The following is a 26661-nucleotide window of genomic DNA, read 5'->3' on the forward strand; positions in this document are numbered from 1 at the left end:
ATAACACTAAGTCATTTGAATAAATATTATCCTTTTAAAATACAAGTAATTTCTGGGAGGATCATTTACTTTTTGTGAATTATTTTAGTTAAATAATATAGCTGTTTTTCGTATAGCCAGGACCCAGCAATTCCTGGGTAATAGAAGTCTTAATCTTAATTTTGAGCATGGGGCTAGGTAGATGGCCCCTTTTATCTTTGAAGAGTGGGAGGAGTGGGCACCGGGCAGCAGGACACTGAAGGGAGCTAGCACAAAGAAGCTGCTCAAAGTGCAGATCAACTTCTGCGGCCTCACACATACCTCAGCCATCTCACATGCAACTGACCACCCAAGGTAGTCTCTGCTTCAGATGGTATCTTGACATTCTCAGATCTCAAATTCTTTAATGTATTTTTTAAACAATTTTTTTTTTTGATGAGGAAGAGATTGTCACAATTCTAAAATAGTTGCACATCTGTCCTCTAGCTGTCAGTAAATTCATAAAGACAGTGTACACCAAGGTGTTTTTCTACGTGCTAGTTATTTTTGCTTGTTTACTATATGATTGTATGCTAGGGGAAAATGGTCCCTGAGAACGAAAATGAATACGCTTATGAGATTTTGTGGATAAAGAGTCATGGGGTCTGACTTCTGAGCTTATGCTCGTAGCTCTGTACTCTACCTCCTCTTACATAGCAGCCAGCTTTATTGAGTACTTACTGTGTGTGGGGCACTGCTCCAGCATGCCCTTTACCAGTGTTACCTCACTTCTTACAACAGCCCTGTGAAGGAAGGCAGTATCACAAATCCTCATTTTACAAATGAAGAAACACAGTTTTGTCATTTACCAGCTGTGTGATCTTGGGCAAGTTACTTAACCTTTTTGGACTTGAGTTTTCTCTTCTATTAAGTGGGTATAATAACCTGCCTCAAAGGAATTTTGTGAAGTAAAAAGAGGGGACACATGTAAAATGCCTGATAGCTGTTGGGGATCAGTTAATTTTAGTTCCCTTCCTTCCTCTGCTGAGCAAAAGTTCACAGGCTTAAAAGTATATTGAGATCTTACTATCTCCAAGAACATAAGCCAGAGCCCACGGATGGAGACTGCCAATGCCTGCTGTAGGTTCGTGTCATATATTAAAGTCATATGAAGTTTGAGGGGTGATCTGGCAGAACAGCTGTCATTCCACTGTTAGATGTGATTTGACATATGGCTGGGTGAGTGGGTGTCCTTCGCCACTCTTATATCCTCATAGTGATTGGTTTATGGATGAGGGTGTCTTTTCCACATAGAGAAGAACTATTCTTTGGTTAAGGGTACTTAAGGGAGAGAGTCTTTAATTAGGAGAAATAATCTAGTTAGGTTTTTTTTTCTTTTCTTTTTTCTTAACTTTTGTGTGTGTGTGTGAGGAGATCAGCCTCTGTGCTAACATCTGCCAATCCTCCTCTTTTTTTGCTGAGGAAGACTGGCCCTGGGCTAACATCCGTGCCCATCATCCTCCACTGTATATGGGACGCCGCCACAGCATGGCTTCCCAAGCAGTGCGTCGGTGCGTGCCTGGGATCTGAACCGGCGAACCCCGGGCCACCGCAGCGGAGCACGTGCCCTTAACCGCTTGCGCCACCGGGCCGGCCCCTTCTTAACTTTTTGATTAGAGTATAACATACATATAGAAAAGCACGGAAACCATAAGTGTATGTCAATGAATCACCACAAAATGAAAAAAACATATATGTAAGTACAATTCAGGTCAAAAAGTAGAGAATTACCAGCATCCCAGGAGCCCAGTTCATGCTTCCTTTCAATCTCTACCACTTCTTTCTTCCCCAGAGGTAATCACTATTCTTACTTCCTGCATCAAAGGTTAGTTTTGCTTGTTTTCACACTTCATGTAAATGGAAACGTACAGCATGTATTCTTTTTTTTATCTGTCTACTTTTGCTCAGCATTTTATTTGAGATATTCATCCATGTTAAATGAAGCTGTGGCATATTCTGAGTAGTCACATGGTCCTCTTTAGACCTGGAGTAAGCAGGAAGTGGCATTTAGCCAGCTTTCCCAGTGCTGCCTTTACAGGGTGCCTTTATTAATGGCCTTAAATAATTAAGAATTCTTTTTGTATCACAGCCACATTCAGTGGTACTGACATGTTAATAGTTCGCTCTAATTATTTTATTAGATATAGTATTTACAAGATAATGAAAGTATTGGATGTTTTTTAAATTTATTTTAAAAATTTGGAAGCAATTTCTAATTTATAGAAGAATTGCAAGTACAATATGAACTTTCCCTCTTTTTTTCCCAAATCATTGGAGTTTAAGTTTGTGACCTGATGCCCCATCACCCCTGAATACTTTAGTGTGCATTTCCTAAAAAGACATTCTCCCAGGTAAATATAGTACAGCCATCAAAATCAGAAAGTGGATTGATTGCTACAGTCTGATCCTCGGACCCTGTTCAAGACTGGCCAGTTTCCCAATAATGTACTCCAGAACAAAAGAATCCAGGTCAGAACACATGTTGCATTTAGTGTCATGTCTCTTGAACTTTCTTCTGGAGCAGTTCCTTGGTCTTTGACTTTCATGACTTTGAGACCTTTGAAGATTCCAGGCCAGTTGTTTTGTAGAATCTCCTTCAATTTGGATTCGCCTAATGTTTCCTCATGATTAGATTCAAGTTATGCATCTGACAGGAATATCACAGAAATGAGGCTGTGTTCTCACTGCGTCCTCCCAGGTATTACAGGATTTCATTTTACTCCGTAACTGATAATGTTCACTTTGATCATTTGATGAAGATGGTCTTTTTTTTTAACTTAGTAATATTTGTTTTGTGGGGAGGTACTTTGAAACCTTGTAAATATCTTGCTCCTCATCAGAATTTCAACTTAATCATTTTTTCATGTCCGTCTGGCTTCAGGATATTCTAAGACGGGGCGATTTTCAGGGTGGGTCTTACCTAATCACATGAGCCCTTTAAAAGTGGAGAGTTTTCTGTGGCTGATCAAAGAAGAGGAAGTCAGAGATTCAGAGCATGATTTAACTTCTCTGTAAAATGGGGACGATAATAATAATGTCTACCTCATAGGATCATTTAGAGGATTAAATGAGCTAATGCATGTAGAACACTTAGAATAGTAAGACCTGGCACATAGGCCTCATTGTTTGATGAAAACTCCTGTAAATTAACATCAGTGCAGATGTTCTCAGTTATGATTTTTGTTCCTCTAATGTTTCAGAAATAGAATGTAGGTATTCTTAAAAAGGCAAAACAGTTCAGAAATTATTTAACTCGGCCTTGGAATATGTTTTTACATTTATACTTCTATATGTGTATTAGTTTTCTATTGCTGCATAACAAATTACCACAAATTTAGTGGCTTACAACAACACACATTTATTAGCTCACAGTTCTATAGGTCAGAAATCCAGGCACTGTGTTGCTGGCTTCTGTGATTAGGATATCATAGGCTAAAATTAAACTTTTGGCTGAACTGTGTTCTCTTCTTGAGGGTATGGGGAAAATCGCTTCCAAGCTCATTCACATTGTTGACAGAATTCATTTCCTTTTGGTTGTGAGAATGAGGTCCAAAGCTGCATTACAGGCTATCAGCCGAGTCTTTCTCAGGCCTCCTGGATACCACATGCGTTCTTTGCCATGTGGCCCTCTCCATCTACAAACCAGCAAAGGCACTGTGAATCCGTCTCATATGCTTAATCCCTGACCAGCCAGAGAACACTTTCAGCTTTTATAGGGCTCATGTGATTAGGTCAGACTCCTCTGATTATGTCTTTATTTTAACTCTCCCATAAATAGTAAATCTTTGGGACTTTAATTGCATGTACAAAATCCCTTCACAGCAGTACCTAAAATAGTGTTTGGTTCAATAATTGAGAGAAAGTGTATGTACACTAGGGGCCGGGAGTCTTGGGGGGCTATCTTAGAATTCTGCCTACTACAATATACATGTATCAGATTATTTTCTAACAAATCATTTCAAATACAATGACGAAGGCTTGTTGAAAATCTCTCTGAGGAAGAGTTGGAAAAGCTTCCAATTGCCTATCCTATCTGTGGCAACCTAGTCAGTATTCATAATAGATTGTTTTGCCTCCTAAAGTAATGCAAGTTTTTCTTTTCAAGAGAAAGGGAAATAGTCTCTCTGTTTGACTTCAATCAGGCTTTGATAACATGGTGTCCTTATTGGTTTAGAAATAAATTCCCAGAACATCTCACAAATCCGTGATCATAAATTCAGGCAGTGGAATCTCTGTGTGCCTCTAGGCAAGTTATATTTTGCTTCTGTTCCCTTGGCTGACAAATGGGCATAATAAAAGTGCAGTTGTCAGGAATAAATGAGATAACAGGTGGCCATACTTAACTGTTCATAATTATGCTTCTCTTGCTATCATGAGCATGAGTATTTGCTGAGCACATGATCATTTCTTAATAAAGTTATCCTCTGTCCCCCTCCCCCTTTCATTAATGTGACTAGTTAAGAGTAAACTAGATACTTAAAATTAAGGAATAATGGGGAGGTATATGGGGGAATGTATAGTGGTAGTGAAAATTCATAGTATCAAAAAATCATCTAAAAATTATTTCTGCTTGGGCTTTGGAATTATTTTTGTGATTTTGTTAGTAACCTTTCAATTTTCATTCTCTGGGTAGTTGGGAGGACAGGTTAAAATACCAGTGGCCTTGAATTTAGATTTTGCTGTAAATAATCCCAATACAGGGAGTGAGAATTTGTTTATATTTGAGGATTAATATAGGAGAAATGGGCATAATATTGGACAGTACATTTCAATGTTAATATCCAAAGTTGTGAAAAGTATTTTGTATTTGGACAGATATTTTGTTTGTAAAATTCCACTTGCTGGTAAGTTCAAGGCTTTATAGATTTACTTAAATATAAAGATTGTATTTGGATAATTAAATGACTCATTATAGTCCTATAGTTTTATATACTGAGTCAGTTCTTGTGGAATGACATGGGGAAAATACTCATTTATTAAAGTGGAACTGGAAAATAGTCTCCTAAAATTATCTTTATTGCCTTTTTACTGCTATTTTTTTTTTTTTTTTTTTTTTTGTGAGGAGATCAGCCCTGAGCTAACATCCGCCAATCCTCCTCCTTTTTTTGCTGAGGAAGACGGCCCTGGGCTAACATCGGTGCCTATCTTCCTCCACTTTATATGGGACGCCGCCACAGCATGGCTTACCAAGCAGTGCGTCGGTGCGCGCTCGGGATCCGAACCAGCGAACCCCGGGCCGCCGCAGCGGAGCGCGCGCACTTAACCGCCTGCGCCACCGGGCCGGCCCCTTTACTGCTATTTTTAATGATTAAACATATTTAATATTTTGACCAAGAAAAAAAGCAGTATATTTTTTTCTTTTTTCTTAAGAAGATGACATTCAAATTGTCTTTATTTTTTTTTTTTTGAGGAAGATTGGCCTTGTGCTGACATCTGTTGCAAATCTTCCTCTTTTTTTTCTTTTTTCTCCCCAAAGCCTCAGTACATAGTTGTGCATTATAGTTGTAGAATTGTAGCTCTTCTCTGTGGGATGCTGCCTCAGCATGCTTTGATGAGCAGTGCGTAGGTCCTAGCCCAGGATCCAAACCAGCGAACCCCGGGCCACTGAAGTGGAACGTGCAAACTTAAATCACTATGTCACCAGGCTGGCCCCCAAAAGCAGTATATTTTTATTTAGCCAAGTTGTTTACCAGTTAATACTAACATTATGACATCTTAGTGTTATTAACCAGTGCTTACATCTGAAACTAAGTTAAGAAAGTTGGCTTCTCTATGCTTAATATTACCAGAATTTGAAAGATTTTTCTGCCCTAAACAGTTGCTTTTTATGAAATAAAATAGGAAAAACCTTTTCAAGGATTTGGTTTTTAGTTCTCTGTTAATTTAGTTCTCTTCTTAATTTGAGATTGTATGGTTTTGGGATTGTATGGTTACACATTTATGTACCTCTTTCCACTAGGCTTCGTTATTGAATCATTTTAGTATGAAATACCTGGGACCAAAATAATATTAATAAATGGCAACAGCATGTTTTTATCAATTTGTTTAAACTACCTTTCGGTATACTGTTCCAGTGTTGATTCATGGAAAACTATTAAGTAATCATGATTAGTTAGTGCTTCTCAAACTTTGGAATAGATAAAACTCCTAGAGAGATTGTTAAAACATAGACTTCTGGACCTCATCCTCACAGATTCTGATCTGGTATGCCTAGGGTGGTGCCAGGAACTTGGATTTATAACACTCTCAGGTGGTGCTGCCAGGCATGTCATTTGGGTTGTACTGAACTAGATGATGTTTGATTTGTGAGAATGTTCAAACCTTGGAAAATAACAGGTTAATTCTATGAGTTTTATTGTATGTTTTATGGGTTTTTTTGTGATATAATTATGACCTAAAATTACAAATTATGCTTTGTTATATTACTTTATATCTAGAGGCTAATACATTAAGCAGGATTGAGCCAATTAAGTAATATTTTACATGTTGTTTTATTATCATTATTGATATTTGCTGTTTTATTATTGTAGTTATAAGCTATAATAACAGTTTACTTGAGCAATTGTACTGAAATAAAATTACCTGAATTCTAATAAAATTTTACTTGAAAAATAATTTCTAATTGTGGTCATAAGTGCTTTTTTTCCTTTTCTTCCTTTATTTACAGGCAGTACTTAATTTTCCTAAATATTGTGAACCTGTGGTTAAAGGAGAAGGTAACTATGTAGTTTTACTTATTAATATTTCTTTTGAAAAAAATTTTCTATAAGATCTGAATTATTGAAGTTTTCTCTCCTTTGGGGTAGCAAGTGAACGTGATACTCGCAAACTCTGGAGAAATATTGAACCTCATTTGAAGAAAGCCATGCAGACTGTTTATCTCAGGGAAATATCAAGGTAATTTTCTCTTTAGTATGTGTATTATTTCTATATCTTTATTTGGGATGTTTACTAAAAGTGTACATGTTTTCTTTTACCTTCTTCACATTGGGAAAAAACTCGTGACGTTCAAATCATTTCTTATTATTTTGGGAAGGACAGACAATTTTTAACCAATGTGATACACAATTTGAAACAAGGCATACAGGCATACCTCGGAGATATTGCGGGTTCGGTTTCAGACCACAACAGTAAAGCGGATATCACAATAAAGCGAGTCGCATGAGCTTTTTGGTTTCCCAATGCATATAAAAGTTATGTTTATATGGTAGTCTGTTAAGTGTGCAATAGCATTATGTCTGAAAACAATGTACATACTTTAATTAAAAAATACTTTATTGCTAAAAAGTGCTAACCAGCATCTGAGCCTTCAGTGAGTTGTAATCTTTTTGTTGGTAGGTGGTCATGTAAAAAAATGCAGTATCTGCAAAGTGCAGTAAAGTGAAGTGCCACAAAACTGGATATGCCTGTATATCTAACAATTGCCTTTTTTTTTTTTTTTTTGAGGAAGATCAGCCCTGTGCTAACATCTGCCAATCCTCCTCTTTTTTTGCTGAGGAAGACTGGCCCTGGGCTAACATCCGTGCCCATCTTCCTCCACTTTATATGGGACACCGCCGCAGCATGGCTTGCCAAGCAGTGTGTTGGTGCGCACCCGGGATCCGAACCGGCGAACCCCAGGCCGCTGCAGCAGAGCGTGCGCACTTAAGCGCTTGCGCCACTGGGCTGGCCTCAATTGCCTTTTTTTTTTTAACCTGGAAAGCTACAAGGAAATCAGTTTCAACTTTGTTTTTTATATTTATGTTAGATATTTGAATGGTGTAATAAAAATTTGATTATTAAAGAAATGTATAAATTAAGTCATAAATCGACCTTTGTCTCTTATTAGAATTTCACGGTAATGAAACTGCTCAGGAGACATTGTGGCACATAATGTAGTGGGAAGAACAGGGTTTTGATTTCCAGCTCAGCCATTTTCTGCCTTGTGGTCTTAGCAAATCACCTAAAACCTCTAGGCCTTGGCTGCTTCTTCTAACAACCTTAGAAAACTTAGATGTTATATGTGAAAATATTTTGTGAATATCAGGTGCTTTTAGGTGTTAGGTTAAGCATAGGTTACAAAGCAATATAGGAAATGTGAAAACATCAACGCCATCTGCTTTTGTCACTTTATAGTCAGTTTTATCATTTTTCTCTCATAAATACCTTATTCTGTAGCTCATTTTCTTTACTAACTTTGCTTTTGATTTAGTTAGCTGATTAGACTATAAATCAGGTAAAAATTTAATAGTTTCTGAATAAGTAGAAACATTACAAAGATACTATTATTTCACTTTTCAATAATAAAAGGCATTTGATGAGGATTTTTGGAAGTCACACAATAGAAAAGCTTGGGATCTGCTCTTTTAAAGGTAGAAAAATTTAGATGTTTGTTAAAATGAATCTAACATAATAATGAAAGGACTTACAGTTTCCCATAGGATAATGATGGCCACCTAAATCCAGTTCTCTCCACAAGATCAATAAGGAGAGCGAATAAAATCACTCATAACCCTTGCCTGCAGTGTAACTAGGAGTCTGTAGAGTTGACAAAGTTCAATTTATATGTAAATAGTGAAATAAACAACTGAAGCCAGCCGAGCCAGCTCTGGAGCTCCTGTTGATGTGAAAAGTTAAGCAAAGACTGAAAGGAAAAGAGGAGAAGACGGTGGAGGCAGGGGAGGGTGATGACTAGTAGTGGTGAAATACTAATGAAGTCACCTCCAGAAAGAGCGTCCAACCCTGAGTGGGAAAATACTGAGAACAAGTCTGAGACCTGAAAGGTTAGAGCACTGACTACTGGAGAATCAAAGGAGGTGTTTTAAGAGTGTGTAGGACAAGAATTAGCATGGCAGTTGTGGGAAAGTACTGTGTCTGAGGGGAGACAGGGAGGTGATTTTATGTTATCCCCTGGAGGCTTGGTAGTGAAGAAAGAAGCAAGGGGTGGATAATGCTCCTACCCCCAACAAACAAAAAGAGAGTGACAAAATCAGAAGATAAGCCAATCCCTCTCCCTCAAAATGGCACTGTATATTAAAGGAACCACACTTCATTATTCTTACAGAAGAAAACACTTGAGAATGAAGAAATCTACTAAGCCACCCCAAACCCTCACCCCTGCATTGATGGAATCATCTGTTATTCCTGATCCAAGCAAACGTTAGGTATTTCAAAATGATGAGAAAACAAAATAGAAAACCATGTAAAAGTATTATAAGAAGAAACAAAACGTGAATAAAAACATTTTAGCTGATGAAAACTCCCCCCTTCCCACCCAAAATAAAGCAGAGGAAGACTATAACACAATCCTCCAACCTGATTTAATTTTTTTAAACAGCATTTTTAGATATTAAAAATACCTTAAATTAGAAATTCAACAACTCAATAAATGGACAAAGAACAGGAGGATGTGAAACAAAAATTGACTAAACTCAGAAACAAAATTCAAGCAAAAGTAATCATCTCAGAAATGAAAATGAAGTCTTAAAATATCCAAGGGGGAGTAGATTCAACTGAGAATATCATGAAGGACATTGAGGAGAGGAGTGAAAACAACCAAGAGGACAAAACTAGGTAAAAATAATTAAGTAGAATGTGAGATAAATGTGATAGGCAAAGAAGAGTCAACATGCATAATTGGAATTCCTGAAGAAAGAAAACAATGGATTTGAGTTAAGATCTAAAACTATAATCCAAGAAAACTTTCCAGGAGTGAAAGAAGACCTGGCTGTACATATTAAAGGGTTCATCTTTCCATGTGATCCAGAATGGTCAACTCTGAAACTGTCTTAGTCTATTACTCTGTAACAAATGACCACAAATTAGTAGCTTAAAACAATTCAGATTTGTTATTTTACAGTTCCAGATATCAGAAGTCTAAAATGGGTGCACAGGGCTGCGTTCCTTCTGGAGGCTTTTGGGGGAGAATCTGTTTCTTTCCCTTTTCCAGCATCTAGCGGCTACCTGCATTCCTTGGCTTATGGCTCCTTCCTCCATCTTCAAAGCCAGCAGTGTATCATTTTTCTTCTCTCCGACCTCCTGTCTTCCTCTTAGAAGAATCTTTGTGATTACATTGTGCCTTACCCAGATAATCCAGAATGATCTGCCTATATCAAGATCCTTAACTTAGTCACATCTACAGAGTCCCTTTTACCACGTTAAGAACATTCACAAGTTCCAGAGATTTGGATATTGACATCTTTTGGGGACCATTATTCAGCCTACTACAAAGACTTCCTTGTAATGCTTTTAGACTTTAAAAATAAAAATTAAAGAAAAACCATCTGTGAGCGTCCAAGCAAAAAGATAAGTTACTTACAAGGAAAATGAATCTGTAATAAAGCAAGACAATAAGTGGAACAACATTTTCACGAAACTCAAGAAGAAAGGAAGTGTGAGCTAAGGAATTTTATATCCAGCCGACCTGTCATTGAAGCATCAGGGTTATAGAAAAACAGTTCCAAACATGGTAATAACTCAGGGAACACCATGCTCATAAACCATTTCTGAAGAGCTAGTGACAGTGTTGGTGCAATGGAAATGACTGGGAAACTTGAGCAAGAGGATTGATGATGAGCACTGAATTTAACTAATTTTAGCTCAAAACTAAAATAAAGTGGGAACAAGGGTAGTAGAATACTATGTAAATATTAGATGTTCTGACAGGGAAGGAATAACACAGTTACAAAGTTAAAAAATAGGAAAGGAAGAGAAAGAGAAAGGTCCAAGTAGAACAAAGTCATTGATTACTATACTAGTGAGAGATGGGTGTCAAAAAATCATTCAGAAGCTAAAACTCTTTTTTAAAAAAGTATACTCAGAAAAGTCTCACAGCCGTCCTTATCCCTCTTACTCCTTTCCTAACCACATATATAATTTCTGGTTTGTCTTCTGTATCTTCAAAAATATGCATATATACACATATATCTTTATATATGCAAAGACATCTTCTTCCCCTTTCAAGTAATATATAATCTGTAATATGTTTCTTTTCACAAAAAAGTATAGAGCACAGAAATAAGCATTGCTAATCTGACCTTAATGGGTGAGTTACACCCATTTATATTTATTGATATAAAGTGTATATGTTTTATTGGCTTTGTCATGTTAATTTGCTGAAATTGATATAAAGTATATGTTTTATTAGCTTTGTCATAATTAGCTGAAAATTCTTTATGTGGTTATGTTTTCTGTCTTTTTGAAAAAAATTTTTGGGTATTTAGGGCAGTTTGCATTTTTGTTCCAACTGGTTACCTTTATAGTCATATCATATATAATGCCCTTAGTCCCTTTCTTTCTCACAATGTGGTGTAAAGGACCGGTGAGACTCTCCAATAGTGTAGTAGAGAAATAGCATTCTAAGCCTGGTGATACCTACTTGTCCATTTGAAATTGCTTCATAGTAAAATGACTCATCCATTTTCCCCACTACCCGCCACCCTCCATTCACCCATGTATAATAAAATTTTAACTAAGTTAAAAAATAATAATAATCACATTTCATATTTCCTAAGATTAAATAATTGGGATAAGCAGAATAAAGAAAAAGGAGAATAAAGTTATAGAAGGGTAGATCCTGACTCAACAAGCTGTTATTGGGAATGTATGGTGGTTTTGTAGCTTTTATAAGGAATTTGGAAAAATTATGAAAACGACTCCAACCTTGTTCCTAGTTCATCTTGAAATTATAACCTATTCAACCACGATTAATACAACTACTATGACACCAAATCACCTCTGGAAATTGATAGTTCATGTATGTTTATTTAGAACATGGATGGACTTTTTAGTCAGACAGATCTCAATTCAAATGCTTTTCCACCACTTAGAAGCTTTGCTGCAACCTTGGTCAACTTAGTTAACTTCAGTGACTCTCAGTTCGTCATTTGTATAAAGAAAAAAAAAAAAAAGAAATGATACTATCCATCTCAAAAGGTTATGAGGATTAAATATGAGGTGTGTTAGGAGTTGAGTTCATAATAGACATTTAGTAAATGTTGGTCTCCTCCCTTCCCATTTAAGATGGTTAGTTTTCTCCTGGTTGTCGTTTGAGAATTTAAATAACACAATAAATTCTGGGTAATTGCTGTATAAGAAAATCTTATCCATTTTTGTGTGTGTGTGAGGAAGACTGGCTTTGAGCTAACATGAATTGCCAATCCTCCTCTTTTTGCTGAGGAAGATTAGCCCTGAGTTAATATCCACGCCCATCTTCCTCTATTTTATATGTGGGATGCCTGCCACAGCGTGGCTTGATAAGCTGTGTGTAGGACCGCACCTGGTATCCAAACCCACAAATCCCAGGCTGCTGAAGCGGGAGCGTGCGAAGTTAACCACCATGCCACTGGACCGGCCCCTTATCCATTTAAACTGTCTCAAAGTCTGAGTTGTAATATTGTAACTGAGAAAAATTTATTTGCATTTGCATTTGTAGGAAGTAATGAATGTGAAAATGCGTTATAATCTGTAAAGCACTATTAACTATAAGGTGGAGGAAGTGATCTATTTTAAAAGTCAGCTTGTTGTGCTGGGTCTGTTCTCTACATAGGTTGCTACATAGCCTATCAGAATTTCCTGTATTGTTATATTCCCAGAATTTTTGGCTATGCTTGCAGATTTGAAAAAATATATAAAGTTCGATTTTGAGTGTTTAATTATTGTGATCTGGCTTTTTTTTTTTTTAACATTTGTTGTTTATTTTATTTATTTATGTTTTGTGTGTGTGTGAGGAAGATCAGCCCTGAGCTAACATCCATGCCAATCCTTTTTTTGCTGAGGAAGACTGGCCCTGAACTAACATCCGATCTTCCTCCACTTTATATGGCACACCGCCACAGCATGGCCGGACAAGCAGTGCATTGGTGCGTGCCTGGGATCAGAACCCAGGCTGCCAGCAGCGGAGCACGCGCACTTAACCGTTACCCCACGGGGCCGGCCCTGGCATTTATTTTTAAATTAGTATTTTAAGAATCCTGTAAGAAAATTTTAGAGTTGGAGGGGATCCTTAAAGATCATTGCATGTACCTGCCTTATTTTTTGATGAGACAGTTATTGATTTATTCAGGGTCACACAGCTAAAACTCAGAGTCATAAAGCTAAAACTCCCAGGGCAGTCTTTTCATTACACTATAGTGTGTTTTCTTATGAATTTGATTTGTCATATCATAATCACTTCATATTCTTAATAATATTTAGGGCTGTTTAATAGTTTTAATTGCAAGTAAGGGCCGGTCCCGTGGCTTAGTGGTTAAGTGCGCGCGCTCCGCTACTGGCAGCCTGGGTTGGGATCCCGGGCGCGCACCGACGCACCGCTTCTCCGGCCATGCTGAGGCCGCGTCCCACATATAGCAACTAGAAGGATGTGCAACTATGACATTCAACTATCTACTGGGGCTTTGGGGGGAAAAAAAGGAGGAGGATTGGCAATAGATGTTAGCTCAGAGCCGGTCTTCCTCAGCAAAAAGAGAAGGATTGGCACGGATGGTTAGCTCAGGGCTGATCTTCCTCACAAAAAAAAAAAAAAAAAAGAAGCCCTCTCCACTGATGAGGGTCTTCTATAATTGCAAGTAAGACCAGAGTGGGGCAGTGGAAATAGCATGAATTCTGCAGGCTTTCTATAAGGATTCAACTCTTAGCTCCACTACTGACTGGCTGGGTTTCCTTGGGTACCATATGTGGGCCTCAGTTTTCTGATGTAATAGTATTTGCTTTAAGAGATTGTTATGGAGTTTAGAAATAATGTATAACAATTGTATTTAATATGATAATTGGAGCATTGGGAGTTTTATTGAATGGTAGGTGATGTTATTTATTTGTTGGTGCTTTTTGATAGCTTTACAGTTATGATCAGAGGAAAAGAGATTTTTATTAACGTCTAGGTATTCATATATGAGTTTATACTGTTCTAACATACACTAAATGATTTTATAGAGAGTACAAATGTATATTTCATGTATATATTACTTGTTTATAAGGAAATTAAATCTATTTTGTCAATAAATCAAAAAACTTGAGTTTTTCTAGGGCTCTGTTTTAAGTGTAGTATATTGATTTCGTATATTTTCGATCCATTATTGCTCTTCTATTTTCTTTCAGTTCACAGTGGGAAAAACTACAGAAAGATGACACAGATCCAGGACAACTGAGAGGTATCAAAGGAAGAATTGAGATAGTTACCAGAGACACTTCTTTAATTGATTACCAATAGTCAAGGGACTAAAGTTAATACTAAAGATAGCATCAGTCAGTAGTGTTATAAAAGAGAATTTACTTTACAAGCTACAATTATATTTTAATTAATGATTTTCTTTTTAGTGAAGCTCTAATTTAATGAGAGGAAATAGAGTTTGAATACCAGTTTTTCATTTTCTAAATGTTGGATTATATCATGTGAAAACCAAGCGGTTTATATTTCTTTAAATGCTTTTGTTAAAACAATCAATTATGTACATAATTTTATCTCAGTATGTGTGTGTTTCATGAGTTTTATGAAATAAAATTCAACTTTATGTTAATGTAATTAATGTAATTTGGGGGATGCATTTAAGTTGGTTATGTTTTGAAAGCTTTGTGCCTTTTTTTCTTTAAAGAAATTATTTTGGATTTATCCCAATAGAACTACTTGTACTTTTTTTTAAAAAATGAGTATCTAAAATATTCTTATTAACAGATCAGTGGCTAGTGGTTGGGGAAGTGGTATGAAATGAAGTGGTATTGAGATTCTCTTTTGTCTGTTTTGGTTTCTAAATGCTTGAGATACTGCACAAGTGATTTTCAGTTGTGTGTTATAATGGAAAGAAATAGATGCTGGAGTTAGAAAAACTGCAATAATTGGTCTACACTGCATCCTAACTGTGTGACCTTGGGCCCAATTCAGTGTCTTCGTCTAAAATGGAAAGAGTATCTAGATTTAAGTTACTGCAAAGATTCAGAAATGCTTAAGTAAAGCTAGCACAATGTCTTATACATAGTAGATATTCAGTAATTATCAGGTTCCTTGTTCCCTTCTGATAAGAATCGATGCTGCTTGACTGACTCTATTGTTTTATTTATCCATTTATTGAATTTTTTCCTTTGTGCAAGGTACTGTACGGATCCAAAAAAACATTAAATATGGTTCCTTCAGCGAACACTATAGCTTACTAAGAAATATTTATGTATAATTAACTGTTAATATAAGATATAAGTTACATGGGCTGCAAGTAAAATACACAAAGTCAGAATTCATAGTAGAGACAAACTTTTCTATTTTGGTGTGGTAGGGGTGCATCAGGGAAGGTTTAAGGGAGAGTGTGGCTTTGAAGCAGGATGGGTAGGATTTAGACTTCAGAATAGGAGGAGCCAAACAAAAATAATAGAATGAGCAGAGCTTATCATTAATAATAATGTTCACCACCACCATCATTATCATGGCACTTTAAGCTCAGGGAGTAGGTCATTTTGACCAGACAGCACCGTATGGAAGTCTAAGATAAGTGAGAAAAGATAAAAGATACTTAAAATATAACGGTAGCCTATTAAATAACCCTCATAAAAGTATTTTGTTGTGTAGGTCTCTCGGCGTATACTCATGTGGAACTTCCATATTACTCTAAGTTTATTCTAATTGCTGCATACCTTGCTTCATACAATCCAGCAAGAACTGACAAGAGGTTCTTCCTTAAGGTAATATTGCTTTTCACTTTATTTTTGAAGATCCACGAATATTTTGAAATTTCTCAACACCCGTAAATTTCTAAGAAGCAGAGATTAGAATAAGAGATTTCTAGGGGCCGGTCTAGTGGTTAAGTTCGGCGCGCTCTGCCTCAGTGGCCTGGGTTCAGTTCCTGGGTGCAGACCTACACCACTTGTTGGTGGCCGTGCTGTGGCGGTGACCCACATCCCAAATAGAGGCAAATTGGCACAGATGTTAGCTCAGGGCGAATCTTCCTCAAGCAAAAAAAAAAAAGAATAAGATTGCTAAATATGTATTTAGTACTCATTTTCTAAAGGCTTTAAATTAAGATTACAACCTGAATGGGAGAAGTAGGTAGTTTCACGGAAGAGTTCAGGTATACCTTAAGTAATAATTCTAGATTTAAAAAATACATAAATAAGGTTTTGTTTAAGATATGAGAGATAGGAATAATGTTAAGGGCAGTAACACCTTTATTGTGCTAAAGCTCATACTGTTGTGTCATGCACTCCATGCCTTATTATCCAGAATATTCAAGAAGCGTCTCTGCATGTACGTCAGTTGGAAAAATCCCATTTTAGAATTGTTTTCTTTTTGATAAAAATAATATGCAATTTGATTTATTATTAAATGTATTTATAATAAATTTTTATTTACTTTTTTGCCCCTCTCTCTCACTGATCTTTAATCTCATGAGGGCAAGGACAACATCTATTTTTTTTCCGCACTGTTGAATCCCAAGTGCTTAACTAAAATGCTCTCAATCAGTGTTTTTTTATGTGAATTGACAGCCTGCCTTAAGGGATGAATAAAAACCCATTTATTTTTGGAAGTTTTCTTTTTATGGAAATAAATATGCTATCGTAAATCATATAACAAGTTCTTTTAGGAAGTATCACTATTTTCTTCTTAAACCTCTTTCTTTACAAGCAAAAGTAATCTTGTATACAATCTAAATCAAATCAGCCTAAAATATGTTGATATTTTAAGGTGATATTTTAGGTGATAAGTAGAATAGAATAAAAAAGCCTAAGATACGTTACTTAGTATTATGTGTGCTATGTTTAAACAAATTGTGTTTTCTGTTTTTGTGGAGTACTATCTTTTTTTAATCTTAAATTATTTTACTTAATTGCAGCATCATGGGAAAATCAAGAAAACCAACTTTCTAAAGAAACATGAAAAGGTATTTATATTTTCTAATGGGAAAAACTTGTGAATTTAGGATACTATAGGAGGTGGATAAATGCATAATTATATTAGTCATTTGTATATAAGAAGTTATTTGTATTGATATAGTATCATAATGTGGTTGTATTTTGTTATTTAACTGTATTATGCAGTTTATTACTGCATACAGTGATAGAATTCAATTGAAGTGAACTGGTACTAGAGATGAAAATGAGTTGACTAAGGTTTTTTTAGTGAATTAATAAATGAAAAAGAGCACCCTGGAATTTTTAACTAAACAGCAGATTTTCCTCTTTTCCCCTTTGAAAGACCCACAAAAATGATATTGAAGAAATTAAAAAGATAAACTAATAAGGACCAAGCAGATGAGAGACCTGCAGAATTTGGACTTGCATAGTAGATAGATGGGTGACTAAGCAGACTAGAGAAGGCTGAAAGCTAACCCCCAAAGCAAGCTGATTTGACCTGAGGAATCTAGAAAAGCTTAGGAATTAGAGGCACTAAGTACCTTTGGAGGTAGGGGTGTGGGGCAAGATTGAAATTGGGGAAAGGAGCATTTAGACTGTTCAGATCACCTGTTCCACTTTGTACATCTAAACCACCGCTGCTTCTCCTGGCAGAAGAGGGGGAAGTTTGAACTATAGACTTGGCACTGTAGAAGCCGTGAGTTTTCTTTTTTACTCTCATTCTTAAAAGCAGTTTTGCTCAATATACACTTCTAAATTGATAGTGTTTTCTCAGGACTTTGAAGACATTGTTTTACTGTCTTCTGGCTTTATTGTTGCTGCTAAAAAATCTGCTTGTTAGTCTGTTATTCTTTTGTCGGTGTGTTCTGTGGCTGCTTTCAAGTTCTCTTCTTTTCCTTTAGTGTTCTTACAGTATCACCGTGGCGTATCTGGGATTGAAGTTTTTACTTGGGATTAGTTTTGCTTCCTGAATTTGATTAGTGATGCCGTTATTCACTTCTGCTAAATTCTCAGTCGCTAACTTTTCCAGTATTGCTTCTCCTGCATTCTCTCTAACGTGTCTTCCTGAGACTAATTAGATGTATGAAAGACCTTCTCCACCCTCTTTGTCTCTTAAGGCTTTCACATTCTTCATTCCCTTTGTGTGCTATGTTCTAGGTAATTTCTTCAGTTCTGTGTTCCAGTTTTCTCTTCAGCTTTGTCTTTTCTGCTATTTATATCAACTTTGTAATTTCAGTAATCTTATTTATAATCTTTAGAAGTTTTACTGTTTTATTTCAGGTCTGTCTGGTCACTTAAACATTTTTCCTAGTCATATTTTTCTTTAACGTAAAAATACCTATTTTATATTCTGTATCTTATATTCTGGTATTAGAAACCCTTGTTGGTGTAATTCCACATTTTCTGTTTTTTGTTTTTTGTGTGTGTGTGAGGAAGATTAGCGCTGAGCTAATATCCGATGGCAATCCTCCTCTTTTTTCTGAGGAAGACTGGCCCTGGGCTAACATCCATGCCCATCTTCCTCTACTTGACATGGGACGCCACCACAGCATGGCTTGACAAGTGGCATGTCGGTGCGTGCCCAGGATCTGAACCTGCTAACCCTGGGCTACCAAAGCAGAGTGCACTCATCCAACTGCTACGCCACTGGGCCGGCCCCACATTTTCTATTTTTGCTGATTCATGCACATATACCTCGTTTCCTGAACGTTTTATTATTTTTGATTGTTGGCTGAACTTAATCTCGGAAATTTTTGAGGGCTGAGGTGTGCCTTTAGGAAGGTTTTGCATTTGCTTCTTTGTGGGCACTTATGAACACCAGCAACCTGGGATCATTTGAAATTCAATTCTCAGCCTGGGGATTTTCAGACCACAAAGATATTGTGAATTATGCCCCCACATCAGCAGGAAGACTTTTTTCCTCTCTTCACACAGAGCGAGAGGTTGGCAGGGAAATTTCCTTACTGAATCCATTTGCTTAGGATGGAAAGATTTTTTAGTATGCCCTTTCACTGGGACATCTCTGATTAGGCTTTCCACCATAGGCAGACCATCGATGTTGTACCCTCTTTCTTATGTGTGTGGCTGCTTTGGATCGTAAAGGATTGGTAAGAGAAAGTTCTCGCTGAGATGGTCAGGGAAGGATTTGTGGTAGGGCTTGCATTTGAGTGGGCACTCGAGAATGGTGAGGACTGGACAAGCAAAGATGGGAGAGGAGGACATTCCAGTTGAGGAAATGATGTAAGCTAAGAAGTGGAGGTGAGAAAGTGTAGGGTATATAAAAGAAATAATGAAATACAATTGGCTAGAGTATATGGTGAGTTTCAGAGAAAAGTCAATTGAGGCCAAATTGTGGAAGAATTTCCTCACTTACCAGTTCCTTAAGGGAAGGAAGCCCATCTTTTCACTTCTGTATCTCAGCACTTGGTGGTATTTGGTGAGTGTTTTTTGAACAATGAATACGTTGAATGAATGAATGAAGAAAATTAAAGAATGAACATAAAGTTAAGAATTTTAGGCCTTATTCTTTAGACAGAGAAAATCATTGAAGAATTTTGAGGAGGGAGATACACGAGTGATGATCGGTGAGACTGTGAAAGAGCTGGCACTGTAAACTGTCCTTGTGGAATGAGTGAATTTGTCCAAGTCTAGGAGAAGGACAGTCTCGACAGAGGGAACCATATGAGCAAAGACCTGAAGATGTCTCTAGTCTGGGTGAACTCTGGTTCTTCTGATGTTATTCTCATAGATTTGACTTTTATAGTAGCCTCTTTTGTCTTTGGTTCATATCATTTTAAAATAGCCTAACTGAAGGCTATCTGTGTACACTTACTAGTTTCTTTATATTTTTGTTCCCTCTCTTCCTGAAGTCTTGTTTGAATGTTTACCTTATGCCAAGCACTCTGATAGATGCTGTTAGATACAGTGGAGAACAAAATAGCCCTTGTCTCTGCCCTCATGAAGCTCTCAATTTAATCAGAGAATCAAACATTGAGAAGCAAACACACGAATAATTACCATAACAGTTGTTTTAAATCTATTACATATCTTCAGTTGTATAATTTTTTTTCTCTGTGCATCCTCAGTTGACACTGTTTTTTTTATGAGGAAGATTAGCCCTGAGCCAACATCCGATGCTAATCCTCCTCTTTTTGCTGAGGAAGACTGGCCCTGGGCTAACATCCGTGCCCATCTTCCTCTACTTTATATGGGACGCCGCCACAGCATGGCTTGACAAGCGGTGCATCGGTGTGCGCCCAGAAGCTGAACCGCGAACCCCGGGCCGCTGAAGCGGAGTGTGTGTACTTAACTGCTACACCACCAGGCCGGCCCCAAGACACTGATTTTTTAAGATTTTACTTTTTAATTCAACTAATGCATGTGTATGGTTTGAGATTACTTGCCAATTAGTTTATGTGGAAAAGCAGCAGTCTTTTTCCTCTCCTCACCCATAGTCCCATTTCCCACAGGAAACTTCTTTTGTTTCTAGTTTTAGTTTTTCTGGTATAAATACCTATAACTCTAAGTTTATGTTCCTGTCTTTATTTTTCTTGACTTAACTGGACACCAATTTTGATTCCATTTTATCTCCTCAAAAATTTATTATATTTGGCTTCCTTTTCTGATTCTTTCTTCCATTCTTACAGGCCTTAATTCTCTCTAATGAGCTATAGTGAATCTAGTAAGATATTTCTTAGACTTTGCCTTCCTTTGTAGGTGAGAACAGGTTGCATTTATAGCACACAAAATCAGTTCAGTGAAGAGAATAAATATCATGTGCTCTCCATGCCGCTAGAACACTTTAATTTTAAATTGGAAATGTGTTTTCCAATCACAAAATAAAAACGAAAGTGAAAATTGGAAAAGTATCAGCAACTTTCACAATGTGATTCTCAACCTGAATTGCCTCCCACATTATTCCCAACACTTCAGGAATTTAGGTAATTTTTGCTAACCTCAAGTCACTTTTAAGTGTTAATGAGGACGGGGAGGCAGAGTCAAGATGGCGGCGTAGGCAGACTCTGAACTCACCTCCTCCCGCGGACACAGCCAATTTACAACTACTCGTGGAAAAATTACCCCTGAGACAGAACTGAAAACTGGATAAGAGGAACTCCTGCAACAACGGACAATCCTAGCTGGGGTAGAAGAGGCAGAGACCCCCTTCCAGAGAGGAAAAACACCGCCTTCACAAGCCGCCAGCTTCACGGCTGCCGGGAACAGCTCACAGGTACGCACCCTCCCTGGAGGCGCGGGGTCCTGAGCCGGGGAGCGCCCCCGCTGTGGGCATTTTGTGGACCCAGCAAAATCGAGACCAGCGGCATAATATCTGACTTTGCCTGCTACTAAAGCAGTGGGGAGGACCCCCAGAAAACCCAGTTCACAAAGAAACTAAAACTGGCTCTTAAAGGGCCAGCGCACAAACTCACCCATTCCAGAAAGCATCCTAAAATCACCAGAAAGAAAGGTGCACAGCTTTGGTGACAAGAGACTCACCTAGTAGGCCCTGAGTGCATCTCGGTGAGGGGTGAGACCTCTCCAGGGACTGGGACATTGGCGGCGGCCATTGTTGTGGCCTGGCGTGAGCGTGCTGACACAGACGCCATTGGAGTTCTCCCTGAGGCCTGCTACCCCAGGGTCTGCTCCACCCACTAGAGCACCGATTTAATCCAGCTCAGCCAGGGCAGACAGCCCACCCTAGAGACTGGCCCCACCCAACAACAAGCCCTCAGGCAACGTGTGGGCCTGCATAGATTGGTGACTGGATTCTCTGCAGCCTGGCAACTGAGCCGACTTGAGCGGGCAGGGTGTGCACAAGGAACGGGTGGAGAGTGTGGGGCAGTGGCGGAGTGTGTGGGGCTCCCGCCGTGGAGAGACTGGGTCCGCTTGGGGAGGTTGGGGCGCTCACACGGGGCAGGACTGTGTTGGCAGTGGTGTGGACCTGTGCGCAACAGGGCTTGTCAGCTGCAGAAGACTTGTGCTTCTCAAAGACCCACATAGGAGGTTTGCCCCACCTTCCAAAGCCTGAAACAATTGGGTGCTCCTGTGCCTGAGGCCAGCCCCACCCAGCTGCAATCCTCAGAGAGCTGACAAGAGACCTAATAGGCTAGAGGCTTACAGCAATTGTAAGGCCCTGAGCCTAACAACCTGCCACGCTGGGGGCCTACTCAGTTAAAAGAAATACTGCAACACAAATGTGGTATTAGAACTTACAGCCAACTGTGCTGGGGCTCCCCACACCTGATAAAGAGATGGAAGGGCCCACAACAACTACAAGCAGCTAAGCATAACAACAGCTGGCCAGGAGCATAACTCAGCCTCCCTGGGTGCCTATAGGGAGAGCTAACAGGCCACAATAGAAGGACACACGTAGCCCACATAGGGGTCACCCCTGGAACATTGAGAACTGAAGGAAGCACACTGGAAGCCTCCTAAGGCATCACTTACATAAGGTCACCTATCCAAGAGCAGGAGACGTAGCTGACCTACCTAATACGTAGAAACAAGCACAGGGAAAGAGGCAAAATGAGGAGGCAAAAGAATACATTCCAAGTAAGGGAACAGGACAAAACCCCAGAAAAGGAACTAAGTGAAACAGAAATGAGCAACCTACCCGACAGAGAGTTCAAACTAAGAGTGTTAAGGATGCTCACTGATCTGGGGAGAAGAATAGATGAACTCAGTGAGAATGTCAACAAAGAAATGGAAGATATAAAAAAGAACCAATCAGAAATGACAAATACAATACTGGAAATGAAAAATTCATTAGAGGGACTCAAAAGCAGAGTAGAGGATACAGAAGAATGGATCTGTGAGCTAGAAGAAAGACTAGAAGAAATTACCCAAGGTGAACAGGTAAAAGAGAAAAGAATTAAAAAAGAGTGAGGACAGTCTAAGGGACCTCTGGGACAACATCAAGCGCACTAACATCCGTGTTATATGTGTCCCAGAAGGAGAAGAGCGAGACAAGGGGGCAGAGAATCTATTTCAAGAAATAATAGATGAAAACTTCCCAAACCTAAGGAAGGAAACAGACATCCAGGTACAGGAAGCACAGAGAGCCCCAAACAGGATAAACCCAAAGAGGCCCACACCAAGACACATCATAATCAAAATGTCCAGAATTAAAGATAAAGAGAGAATCCTAAAAGCTGCAAGAGAATGTCAAGTTACATATAAAGGAAACCCCATAAGGCTGTCAGCTGACTTCTCAGCAGAAACCTTACAGGCTAGAAGAGAATGGCACGATATATTTAAAGTGCTAAAAGGAAAAAACTTACAGCCAAGAATACTCTACCCAGCAAGGTTATCATTCAAAATGGAAGGAGAGATCAAAATTTTCCCAGATAAGCAAAAATTAAAGGAGTTTGTCACCAAGAAACCAGTGCTACAAGAAATGTTAAAGGGACTGATTTAAGGGGAAAAGAGAAGACCATAAATAGGAAAAATTATTTATTTCCATGATTAGAACGTAATGGATACAAATGTACAAAAAAGAGGTTAGATATGATATCAAAAACATAAAAGGAGGGAGGAGGGGAGTTAAAGAGTACAGCTTTCAGACAGAGGTCAAACTAAAGTGACCATCAATTCTGTATAGAAGAAGTAAGGAACAGAGAAGGACTACTAAAACACTGAGAAAAAAAAAAAAGTTAAAAAATGGCAGTAAGTACATACTTATCAATAGCTACTTTAAACGTCAACGGACTAAATGCTCCAATTAAAAGGCATAGGGTGGCTGACTGGATAAAAAAACAAGACCCATATATATGCTGCATACAAGAGACACACTTCAGACCTAAAGACACTGACAAACTGAAAGTGAAGGGATGGAAAAAGATACTCCACGCAAATGGTAATGAAAAGAAAGCTGGGGTAGCAGTACTCATATCAGACAAAATAACTTTAAAACAAAAACTGTAAAAAGAGACAAAGAAGGGCATTACATAATGATCAAGGGAACAATCCAACAAGAGGATATAACACTTGTAAATATCTATGCACCCAATGTAGGTGCACCTAAATATATAAAGCAATTATTAACAGACATAAAAACAGAAATAGACAGTAACACAATAATAGTAGGGGACTTTAACACTCCACTTACACCAACGGGTAGATCATCCAAACAGATCAATAAGGAAACATTGGCCTTAAACGACACACTAGAACAGATGGACCTAGTAGATATATACAGAGCATTCCATCCAAAAACCGAAGAATACACGTTCTTTTCAAATGCACATGGGACATTCTCCAGGATTGATCACATATTAGGCCACAAAACAAGTCTCCATAAATTTAAGAAGATTGAAATAATACCAAGCATCTTTTCTGACCACAACGGTATGAAACTAGAAATCAACTATAGGAAGAAAATCAGAGAAGCCACAAATACATGGAGATTAAACAAAATGCTACTGAACAACAACTGGGTTAACGAAGAAATCAAAGAAGAAATCAAAAAATACCTGGAGACAAATGAAAAATGAAAATACGACATGCCAGAATTTATGGGACACAGCAAAAGCGGTTCTAAGAGGGAAGTTTATAGCGATACAGGCCTATCTCAACAAACAAGAAAAATCTCAAATAAACAATCTAACAATGCACCTAAAGGAACTGGAAAAAGAAGAACAAACCAAGCCCAAAATCAGTAGAAGAAGGGAAATAATAAAAATCAGAGCAGAAATAAATGAAATAGAGACTAAAAAAACAATAGAAAAAATTAATAAAACCAAGAGCTGGTTCTTTGAAAAGATCAACAAAATAGACAAACCTTTAGCTAGACTCACCAAGAAAAAAAGAGAGAAGGCACAAATAAGTAAAATCAGAAATGAAAGAGGAGAGGTTACAACAGACACCTCAGAAATACAAAAGATTATAAGAGAATACTATGAACAGCTATATGCCAACCAATTCGACAATCTGGAAGAAATGGATAAATTCTTAGAATCATACAACCTTCCAAAACTGGATCAAGAAGAAGTAGAGAATTTGAATAGACCAATCACCAGTAAGGAGATCGAAACAGTAATCAAAAACCTCCCCAAAAATAAAAGTCCAGGACCAGACGGCTTCCCTGGTGAATTCTACCAAACGTTCAAAGAAGACTTAATACCTATCCTTGTCAAACTCTTCCAAAAAATTGAGGAGGGTGGGAAGCTCCCTAACTCATTCTACGAAGCTGACATTACCCTGATACCAAAACCAGACAAGGACAACACAAAAAAAAAAGAAAATTACAGGCCAATATCACTGATGAACATCGATGCGAAAATCCTCAACAAAATACTAGCAAATCGCATACAACAATACATTAAAAAGATTATACACCATGATCAAGTGGGATTTATTCCAGGTATGCAGGGATGGTTTAACATTCGCAAATCAATCAACGTAATACACCACATTAATAAAATGAAGAACAAAAATCACATGATCATCTCAATAGATGCAGAGAAAGCATTTGACAAGATACAGCATCCATTTATGATAAAAACTCTGAATAAAATGGGTATAGAAGGAAAGTACCTCAATATAATAAAGACCATATATGAGAAACCCACAGCTAATATCATCCTCAATGGTGAAAAACTGAAAGCTATCTCTCTAAGAACAGGAACCAGACAAGGATGCCCACTGTCACCACTCCTATTTAACATAGTACTGGAAGTCCTAGCCAGAGCAATCAGGCAAGAGAAAGAAATAAAAGGGATCCAAATTGGAAAGGAAGAAGTGAAACTGTCACTATTTGCAGATGACATGATTTTATATATAGTAAACCCTAAAGAATCCACCAGAAAACTTTTAAAAGTAATAAACGAATATGGTAAAGTTGCAGGATACAAAATCAACATACAAAAATCAGTTGCATTTCTGTACACTAACAACGAAGTAGCAGAAAGAGAAATTAAGAGTACCATCCCATTTACAATTGCAACAAAAAGAATAAAATACCTAGGAATAAACTTAACCAGAGAGGTGAAAGATCTGTACACCGAAAACTATAAAACATTTCTGAAAGAAATTGAAGAAGACACAAAGAAATGGAAAGATATTCCTTGCTCTTGGATTGGAAGAATTAACATAGTTAAGATGTCCATACTTCCTAAAGCCATCTATAGATTCAATGCAATCCCTATCAAAGTTCCAACAACATTTTTCACAGAAATAGAACAAAGAATCCTAAAATTTATATGGAGCAACAAAAGACCCCGAATAGCTAAAGGAATCCTGAGAAAAAAGAACAAAGCTGGAGGTATCACACTCCCTGATTTCAAAATATACTGCAAAGCTATAGTAACCAAAACAGCATGGTACTGGCACAAAAACAGACACACAGATCAATGGAATAGAATCGAAAGCCCAGAAATAAACCCACACATCTATGGACAGCTAATCTTTGACAAAGGAGCCAAGAACATACAATGGGGAAAAGAAAGTCTCTTCAACAAATGGTGTTGGGAAAACTGGATAGCCACATGCAAAAAAATGAAAGTAGACCTTACCTTACACCATGCACAAAAATTAACTCCAAATGGATTAAAGACTTGAATGTAAGACCTGAAACTGTGAAACTTCTAGAAGAAAACATAGGCAGTACGCTCTTCCACATTGGTCTTAGCAACATCTTTTCAAACACCACATCTGACCGGGCAAGAGAAACAATAGAAAAAATAAACAAATGGGACTACATCAAACTAAAAAGCTTCTGCACAGCAAAGGAAACCATCAACAAAACGAAAAGACAACCTAACAATTGGGAGAAGATATTTGCAAACCATACATCTGATAAGGGCTTAATCTCCAAAATATATAAAGAACTCACGC

At 37.8% G+C, this 26661-nt stretch overlaps 1 protein-coding gene across 1 annotated transcript in view; it reads left to right on the forward strand.

Moving 5' to 3' along the window:
- The window catches only part of ORC5 (origin recognition complex subunit 5), an 88978-nt gene that overhangs the window by 25436 nt on the left and 36881 nt on the right, over positions 1–26661 (forward strand). Inside the window, exons 7-11 of the mRNA XM_058523808.1 lie at positions 6686–6734; positions 6825–6915; positions 14092–14144; positions 15548–15660; positions 16809–16856. Of these exons, the coding sequence (XP_058379791.1) occupies positions 6686–6734; positions 6825–6915; positions 14092–14144; positions 15548–15660; positions 16809–16856 (354 nt within the window). The remainder of the gene's footprint in view (positions 1–6685; positions 6735–6824; positions 6916–14091; positions 14145–15547; positions 15661–16808; positions 16857–26661) is intronic.

Source organism: Diceros bicornis, chromosome 3, assembly GCF_020826845.1.
Source record: "Diceros bicornis minor isolate mBicDic1 chromosome 3, mDicBic1.mat.cur, whole genome shotgun sequence".
Lineage (NCBI taxonomy): Eukaryota > Metazoa > Chordata > Mammalia > Perissodactyla > Rhinocerotidae > Diceros > Diceros bicornis.